Genomic DNA, 10,236 nt, shown 5'->3' with positions numbered 1-10,236 from the left:
TAATGTTTTTACTGTATGTAACATCATAATTGGATACTCTCATTACAAGGAGCACTACACTTTTTATGCAGCTGTAATTGCAGCGAAAGGTGGTTCTACAAAGTATTGACCCAGGGGGGCTGAATACAAATGCACGCCACACTTTTGAGATATTTGTAAAAAGTTTTGAAAACAATTTATCATTTTCCTTCCACTCCACAATTATGTGTCACTTTGTGTTGGTCTATCACATACAATCCCAATAAAATACATTTACGTTTTTGGTTGTAACATGACAAAATGTGGAAAATGTTAAGGGGTATGAATACTTTTTTCAAGGCACTGTACCATCTTTATATATTACACAAAACTTAAATTATTTTCTCAAATCTCCCTTTATGTTGGCGATACACACATTGATTTCTCTTGCATAGACTATTAATTTTAAACATTTTATCAGATGTCTACAAAGATCAATCAATGCAACATGAAATATAAATGACAATCAGGTCATCAGATCAGATCAAAGTAGCCAATGACTAAAGTGACTGTTGCAGAATTGATCAATTGCTCTATATGTGGCCCAATCCTCATGATAACCATTGGGGATTCTTAACTCCTTCAGATTTCTTTTACCTCTGGTTAGATTTCAATATTTTAATTGAAATCAAACTGAAATAGTTGGGAAAAAGATGAAAAATTGTTTGATTCAAATCAGACTATCCAAATGATCATCAAGCTACCTGAAAAGGCATAGGTGAAATCTACCTAGGTGCTCAAAATCTCACAAGAACGCATTACAGTCATATCCTGACAAGCTTTATTTTTTAATATCTTTTTTTAAACTCTTTATATGTGAGGGGAGAGGGGCTAAAGTAAAGAGTAAAGTGCAGAGGATAGTAAAGAGAGGCTAAAGAACATTATAAAAGTTCCATTTTAATTAGGACCTGTACTGAGGAAGCTGTGCCCAAAAAAAGCAAGCAGAGGGCAAAGAACTACAAAAGTATTTCCTATAGGCTCCTTGCAGATGATCCTTTTCCGATTACTGATTTAACATAGCTTTTTCCGTACTAAGTCTCTGCATGGAGGCAGCCATGTTGGTAGAGAAGCAGGGTTTTGATTTCTCATGTCAGAGCTGTCACTTTTATGACTGATGATGGAATAATTAGGAAAGTGAAGGAAAAACCCACACTAGGCACAAAACGCCAATATTATGACGATTCCGCCCAAGATAAGAAAGCAAAAAAACAAGTTTTGGATAACACATCTAATTTTCCTCATCTGGTCACTCCCATGTCTGAAACACCAACCAACTGCTCTACACAAAAATCATTAGTAAGAGAACCGATTTTCCAAACTACAACTGTACCTTTTGATTCATTAGAACTTGTGCCTAATGATCCGTCTTTTTTAAAACGAATCCTAGCAGGCGTCAAGCCAGCACAACTCAATCTCAACACTTACACACAAGTAGCACTATAAAACCCTTAGAAGATTTTGAAATACAAGACAATACTGATTTAAGCATTATCAACTTGTCTTCGTATAATTTATCTAATGAAGAAATAACGGTTCTCAAGAAAGGACTTAATTTTTGCTCAAGTCAAAACTTGGATAAATTTGAGGTATACAAGGATCTCCAATTATTCATTTGTAAACTAACTTTAAAAAAACTCTATCATAGACAAGAAGGTAATACAGATCGTACCCCTCAAGAGAACCAAGCATTTGGTTCAACTTATCTCTCTCCTTGAAGAGAGCGACATAGCAGACCTCATTGTCTGCATTGATCTACCTCAGGTCCTACAGTCAATAGATGAACAGGACTGCTATACTAAAACCAATCCATCTAAATCACTGTTAAAGAAAAAATCTGATTTTTGTCCACCCCCCAGTACTAACTCAAATGCTGCTGCATTTCTTAACCACTTCAGCCCCGGACCATTTGGCTGGCCAAAGACCAGAGCACTTTTTGCGATTCGGCACTGAGTCGCTTTAACTGACAATTGCGCGGTAGTGCGACGTGGCTCCCAAACAAAATTGACGTCCTTTTTTCCCCACAAATAGAGCTTTATATACCAATGCCATTTGCCTGTCAAATACCTAATATATGTACAATGCTATCAGTACACAATTGCTGTCTATGAGGATTTTGTTCCAATGCTATATTGGCACATATTTACCTTTACAATAACTTTTATATATGTTATTTACTGTTTTGCACTGTTGTCTGCTGCTTTCTTTTCTCTGACCCCTTTTATTCTCATTGCTCTGTGGTTTGGCCACCAGGATTGCCCGGCACACAAAGCCGCCTGGTTTTCATAACCGTGGGCGGCGTTCTGGAGTCTTGGATGGTTAACAGCTCCGTCTATCCTCCATCTTGCCACTCTGGTGGACATGCGCAGTCCGCCGGTGAGGCTTGCTGTGTCGGTGGGCTGGGTGTGTGTGACGCCGCTTCGACGTGCGGGCGCGGTGGGAGCGGGGCCGTGCACACACAGCCCAGGGGGCGTTCACAGGATGCCACTGCTGTCTTCCACTCTCCATAAGCTGTTTGCAATTACTAGCTCCAGCTGATTGGAGAGGGTTTGACATACAAACATGGCCGGCACACTCCTACACCCATCACTTAGCTGCTGGATGTCGGGATGTGCGGCTGGCGTGCATAACTACTCCTTAATCAAGGTAAAAACTATAGATAGAAATAAGATCAATTACTATGCTCATTTATACTACATTGGGCATTTATCTAATATACCGCAAACATCACTATGCTCTCCACAAGTCTCTTTTTTTGTAAATTATGTTACTAAAAGGATTCACACATCAATTACCTATATGACCTGGATTTAACCACCTGCTTATACAAAAAATCCAGAGAGCATTTTTTGAATTTATATATTTGAATACATATAATCATCCTCATTCTAATTGTCATAATAATACATATACTGTGGCCATCAATCTGGGACATCATATTTATTATATACTATTATCAATTAACACATACATGCATGCAAATTTTGATCTAATATATTAAATATATATATTATTTAGTCGATGTCTCTAACTGATGGATCATTATTATATTCTTTGCAGATGCTGTCATTTTTTATCAATATTCTGCGGCCCTTCTGTTCCGTTTGTGTGTACCTACTCTAGGTACATTACATCTATCCATTTGTGGCAATACTCAGAGAAATGAATATATATATAAATATATTTTTTTGCTCCTATTCAGAGTTACAATCTAGTACAATTTTTCTATTTTCAGGGCTTTCCATTTTAGGCCCCAGTATATCCTTCTGGCCATCCCTCTGCCTTGGAATACGAGAGATTTTCCTCTCTTTTGGGGACAGCAGCTACAGTATTAAGTCTTTGTCAGAATTTTTCTTCTTTTTTTGATTCCTATATGCTTTGAAATAGCAACCTTATTGACACAGCTCTTCGTGTTACTTACCTTCATCTTTTAAACTTTACATAATGATATGCTGGAAACCACCTTGCTATTAAACACTATGTAAGTGGATGATTTGAACATTTGATATAAATTTGTACTATGATTACAACTTCTCATTCTCGAAACTGATTATCTTCTAATTATGTCATGGATACATTCTCCTCTTTACACACCCCTGAAGGAGGACAAAAATTTTTACTCCGAAACATGTTGGTTGTAAGGAGGATATTCTATATGTTTTCTAGCACAGTGACAACAGCTGACATTGTTTAAACTATCGTTGTTTCATTTCTATATGTATTTTTAATAATGTTGTTTAACTATTAATAAAATCTTTTTCTACTACGAATACTCTGTATACTCTTCCATAAGATACTACCATGTGCTTTTAAAGTCCATTTAGGGGAAATTTCTCTTTCTTTTTCTATAATACTGAATGTGGCACCATACTAGCATAATATTACCATTTGCTGCCTTCTCTCTTCGTAATTAGGAAAGTGAAGGAGATGTGCAAAATCACAGGTTTACAGAATGAATGAGGTAGAAGCAGGGAGACCCTTGCAATGCGATTCTTCCAGTACAACTTATTTTTCAGAAAAGAAAACAGTAAGCAGCACAGTAGTGTCATCACCAAATTTCACTCCAAATACTGCGAGACATGGTGCCTTAGTTGACACCTTGCAGACATACAGCTATGAGGCTCAAAGCAGAAGTGCAATAGTATTTTGCAGGAGTAATTCTAGACAAAAGATAGATTTTCAGGACACCGTTGAGGCACAATTAAAGTGCAAGTAAAGCCTAGCTTTTCCTAAAAATGATCCTTCCCACTAACTAGCCTGAAAACAGTGTATACAAAAGATCTGTGTACTTACCCCTTTTTAATCTGCTCCAGTCCAGTCACATGAACCTGCATCTTTGGCTCGCCTGTGTCAAAGAGTGGCTTCTGCAGGAGAGAGGATAAAGCAGCCATTGTCTTGCACCCTTTAACACAGGGGAACTGGAGCTGCAGGGCCACTTGACTAGACCGAATTTAAAAAAAGTATGTACACACATTTTTTTTATTTTATACAGGATAGGTAGGTGGAGGGGGAGGAAATGCTTTTAAATAGTTAAGCCTAGTACACACGGGCCGAATGCTGGGTGACATTGGAAGGTTCGATAAGAAACAGCCGACATTCGGCCCATGTGTATGGCAGCTGGTCTGACAGAAGCCGGCCGTTCGGCACACAAGGAAGTTATACTGCATCAGCAAGGTCTCTCCCAGGCTAAGATTTCAAAGCAGAATGGGGTTTCATGTGTTCAAATTCTTTTGAAGAAGCACAAAGAAACAGGCAATGTTGAGGACCGTAGACACAGTGGTTGGCCAAGGAAACGTGATGCAGCAGATGAAAGATGTCCAGCAGTTCCGTCAGCACAGAACTGGTGGAAACCAGCAAGACTCAGATAAACCCGTCTACTGTCCAGAAAAGTCTGGCAAGAAGTCTTCATGAGAGGATTGTGGCCAAAAAGCTATACCTCTAATGTGGAAACAAGGTTAAGTGACTCAACTATACAAGAACACATAGAAAATGGGGTGCAGAAAAATGACAGCAGGTGCTCTGGACTAATAAGTCAAAATTTTAAATATTTAGTGGTAGTAGGAGGCAGTTTGCTCAAAGGGCTGGATGATTTTGCCCTCTAGTGGTGCCAACCAACCTGAACACCACTGCTTAGAAATCGCTGACCATGCTCAAATCCCTCATACAGGCCAAAGGCAAGGAAAGATCACTAGGGGCATCTTACGTGGTAGCAGCAGAACCGACAAATGGCTAAATCTTCACCTGCTCCTGGTCAGGCATACCCTGCAGGCTCATCAGGAACAGGGCCCTGCCTCAGCAGACCACAGCGCTAGACTTATGTAGCACCCCACCAGCTAACTAGTGCATTGCAGCCGCCTGTCAGGGTGACTGCCACATGTGAGATCCAGTGCCAGTTGCAGCTTACAGGCCTTCCCCTGTTCTTCCTTCCAGGGTCCAGGGTATAGTACCCCTGGAAATAGTAATCTGTAGGGCTATAGAGCACCAAGGTTCAGTAAACACACACAATGCTGAGACTCTCTCAGTAGAAAGACGTGTCCATCACCTACAGACACTAGCAAAAAAACACAGGCAATGCTGGAAGTGGGAGTAGTTATGCAGAGCTGGGTCAAGCTTTGCTATTTGCCAGTTTCCAATAACCTGGAGGGGAAGCATAATCCAATGGCATAAGAATTAACCCTACTGTGTCCTGTGATACATGAATAAGAAATGCAGATTTGTCATATGGAAAAAGTAAATACACCCCTAAGTTTACCATCACTTCACATCCATGAAATTGGAATCCTGTGTTTCAGATTGGGTGCCAGGGATTAGAACGTCCTTAGAAAGTATGCTTCTGTAAAGGCAGAAGGTTTTATTTTTTTTATATGCATTAAGATAAAAAGCCTTCTGTGTGCAGCAGCCCCTCTATTACTTACCTGAGTCCCATCTAGATCCAGTGATGTTGCAGGAGTGTCTCGGCTGCCCAGGACTCCGGTCCTCATTGGCTGAGACAGCAGCGAGGTGCCATTGGCTCCCGCTGCTGTCAAAGTCAGTCAGCCACTGAGGAGAGAAAGGGGCAGAGCCGGGGTGCAGCTCTGTGTCTGAATGGACACAGGGAGCTGTGGCTTGGCTCCGCTGCCCCCATAGCAAGCTGCTTGCTGTAACAGAGGCATAGGCTTCAAACAACTGCTAATTTGTCCAATTCAACCAAAGAACTGACTTGTTGGATGCTTAAAATTTCTCCAAAAACCCCACATTTTCATTGCGGGGTGTTCAGGTAACTCTTGCAACACTGCAGTATATGTCTATGCATCTACAATCAGAAAGAGATTGCATCAATTCCACCTGCAGAGGTGTGTTAAGGGAAAGTGTTTGCTGTCCAAGAAGAACATTGGAGCAATATTGCAGTTTGCCATTAAACATACAGGCAAATACCAGGCCTTCTGGAACTCGAAGTGTGCTAAAGATTGATAGTTCAAAGATAGAGTGGCTTGGTTGACCCAAAAGGAGTCATGTTTGCCGTAAACTGAAGACTGAGGTGTTGCAGGAGAAGAACCTCATTGCAATTGTGAAACATGGTGGTGGAAACGTTATGGCTTGGAGTTGCTTTGCTTCAGGGCCTGAGCAACTGCCATTCATTGAGTCAACTATACATTCTGCACCATATCATAGTGTGCTTGATGAGAATGTGAGACCAGCTTTACAAACATTGGAGTTGAACCAGAAATGAGTTTTTCAGCATGATAAGGATTCAATATGGCTCAAAAAATAAAATGAATAAGAAATGCAGATTTGTCATATGGAAAAAGTAAATACACCCCTAAGTTTACCATCACTTCACATCCATGAAATTGGAATCCTGTGTTTCAGATTGGGTGCCAGGGATTAGAACGTCCTTAGAAAGTATGCTTCTGTAAAGGCAGAAGGTTTTATTTTTTTTATATGCATTAAGATAAAAAGGTTTTATTTTTTTTATATGCATTAAGATAAAAAGGTTTTATTTTTTTTATATGCATTAAGATAAAAAAGATAAAAATTGCCCTGGTCAAAGCTCCGATTTTGAAATGAGCAGTTCATGCAAGGAAACCCACAAACATTTTGCAACTGAAAGTGGAAATATTTACCTTCACTTCCTGACCCATAGCCAAAACAGGAAGTGAGAGGAAATCCCTTGGGGCCATCCATTTTCTTTTACTTTCAATGGCAGTGGTAAACAGGACAAATAAAGAGTGTGAATCTCCCTAATGGGGACACAAAAGGCAACCAACATGTGTTCTATTCCCTCTCCACTCTGTCCAAAACGAAAAAAAAAAAATTGCCTTTAGTTATACTTATTTTGCATAGAGAGGTGGTGAAATGTTTTTTTAAAAAAGGGCAACTGGAGTGGGTGTGTGTATGCAGGAGGTGGTTACCTAGAACATCAAAGTGGATTTGGGTTTAGAGGTGCCAGCTAATATGTGATTTCTTATTGCTATGGGTAACTGCACCTTGCATATTATCATTGCTTGCACTGTCCAATTGCGTGTCTTCAGCATGAAGCAGAAGTCCAGCAAGCATTATATCATTGTGCACCACTCCACATTTAGTTTAGGAAACGAACACACAAACATAAGAAGAACAAAGCTTTCCAAAATCATAACAAGCATTTATTATCATATAATACACAAGTTGTGAATACCTGTACAAAAAAGAAATGCCTAATTTTCCGTTAGGCTCAAAAGTGATCAAAGACAAGAGTAACTTTCAATAGAAAAAGAGAACGAAGCAAATTTCCTTTAATGCAAAGTTTAGCTTAAAAATATTCTTAGGCCTACAGCTTCAGTGAACTTTCTTACTTGTAATGAAGTATGTCCCACATTGTGCAGGCAGCTGGATCCTGTAGAAGTCTTCACTGCAGGGATGACCCATTCGCTTCCCGTTTCTGAACTTCCAGCAAGCATGAGGTTAGCTTTGGGTCTCTGGGCTGAATTCAATACAAAAAAGACTCTCAATGAGGACCCACCCACTGACAAGAGTCCTTTAAATGCTTCCACTGCCTGTAACATACAGTGCAGTAAAAGCAATGAAATAAGGCCGGCCATACACGGTTCAAATCGTGGCCAGTTCAGCAGGAACCAGCCAAGATTCAAACCATTAGTGGGCAGGCTGAAAGTTGAGTTGACTGATCTATCAACTTGGGTACAACCAACCTGCTGGATCCGCTTGCGGCTGCTATAGCCTCTAGCGATAATCACTATCTTCTGGCGGGGATGGCTTCCTCTGCCCTTCCCCACTGGGAGAAGACAATTGCTTGGCAGGAGGGATTCCTGTGTCAGCACTGTCTATGTTGATGAGGGAATTGTGCGAATTTCTTTCCTGTAACCCGTGGTTGCAGGAAAGAAATTCGCACAATCTATGGCCTGCTTAACTTTTCTCAGTGGATGAAAGGGAAAGAGTGACCGGTCCCCATCAGGAACTTTAACTGTTGATATCAGCCCATAGACCCGAAGGTGTTAACCACCTGTGCGCCAGAAGATCAGAGACAAGAAGAGGGCAGGACATCGCTGCAGTGAAAATTTCTACAGAATCCAGATGCCTCCGCAACATGGGACATATTTCATTACAGGTAAGTTAGGTCAAAAATGCTGTGGGGCTAAAAATACATTTTAGCTAAACTTCAGCTTTAAAGTTGAATATATCCCCACAAATCACTATAGCTTATTGCAGAACAAGTCCATGCCATGATTTAACATACTGAAAAAATTACTGCATTAGATTGATACACTGATGGTGCATTGTGGCCACAACTACTTTTTAATTACTCCACTGAACAATGGGGCTAGCTTGGTCTGTTACTGTCAGGTCAAAAATATTCCTTTTGTCAGCCTTATAAAGAAGATGTATTGTGTATCACAGTAGAGTCTAGTTTGGGAAAGGACATGGCAACCGACTGGACCAACAACTTAAGTCAGTAAAATAAATCCAGATAAATAAAAATAAAAAATACAGAACTAGTCGTAGATCTGTGTTTAGTTACATGCTTCTGGCATACCTGGAGTCTGGATGTAATGACCTCAAAAATCAATATAATTATCTGCATAAATTTCAATTTGTTTTTTAGAAAGTTTCTTTGTCTTATATGAACATGAATCAGATTTAGGAAAGTCTTAGCCCAACATCTGGATGAACCAAACATTGTCCGAGGTTTCACTAACCCAATAAGACTACTGAATAGTATAACAAAGCTGAGGGTAATGACAGAGTACAATGGCAGCTAATATGGGGAGATGATCCATAGAGTGAATCGAATCATACACGTCAGCTTAAAACAGTTTACTGGGCAGCGGACTTGGCTGCCTGTCTGGCCTCGTACTCCTCCTTTGCTTTCTCTCTTATCTCTTTCTCTCTTGCTATCATACCCGCCTCATCATTTTGCCATTCCCTGAGTTGTGCTTCATATTTTTCAATGTCTGGCTTCTCACATTCAGGCAGCTTCTCAAGGACCAATTGTGTGGTCAGGTTCAGTAGGTCAGTAGTCTCAATTTTATCAAGAGATTCAAGCTTTCCGTGAAGTTCCTGGTGGAAAGATTGGAAAACATGACCAATTAATACAAATTAAATGAGTATCAAACATTACATATTAATTTAGAATTTCTTTTACAAATCTACTGCAACGGCTACAGGCTAATAAGGAGATTCGCCAGTGACACTCAAGAACTTTTCAAGTCCGTATTATTTTTTAATACAAACAGTGCAATCAAAATCTGAGTGGAAGACCTGATGATCACTCTCATTTCTGTATGGCAGCTAAGAAGAATTACTCTGATCCTGTTGGGCATACAAAGCTTTTTGGGAAAAGTTCTCATCTGACAAAGTCTTGTGTAACGCTAACCCAAAGGACCACTATACTCTAATAACCATTTAAACCTATAACAAACTTAGGCACTGATCTGGGTGACTAATAGGGAGGCTTGGGATACAGGGAAGGGAGGGAAATTGAGTTTCCACATGACTTCAGCTGCTCTTATGATTGTTTTGACAAAACTTAAAACAACCTCTGCTTATGTATTTTCTGATCACGTGTTTAACCTTTCACAAAAAATTTGGGAAACGCAAGGTAAAGTAGAACTTTGCTTTAAAGAAAAAATGCTAGCAGGAAGGTTTTAATGCAGAAGATGCATACAGTACTTTATTGCAGAAGAGACATACAATGGGTAAAAAAAAGTATTGAACACCTCACCATTTTTCTAGGAAAATATATTT

General features: G+C 39.8%; 1 protein-coding gene across 1 annotated transcript in view; it reads right to left on the bottom strand.

Moving 5' to 3' along the window:
• Positions 1-7,618: 7,618 nt before the first annotated feature.
• The window catches only part of MRPS27 (mitochondrial ribosomal protein S27), a 176,004-nt gene continuing 173,386 nt past the window's right edge, over positions 7,619-10,236 (bottom strand). The window contains exon 11 of the mRNA XM_073624391.1: positions 7,619-9,549. Within this exon, the coding sequence (XP_073480492.1) occupies positions 9,307-9,549 (243 nt within the window). The 3' untranslated portion in view covers positions 7,619-9,306. The remainder of the gene's footprint in view (positions 9,550-10,236) is intronic.

Source organism: Aquarana catesbeiana, linkage group LG01 (assembly GCF_042186555.1).
Source record: "Aquarana catesbeiana isolate 2022-GZ linkage group LG01, ASM4218655v1, whole genome shotgun sequence".
Lineage (NCBI taxonomy): Eukaryota > Metazoa > Chordata > Amphibia > Anura > Ranidae > Aquarana > Aquarana catesbeiana.
Note: the sequence above shows the minus strand (reverse complement) of the source record. Positions and strands in the feature narration are given on the sequence as shown.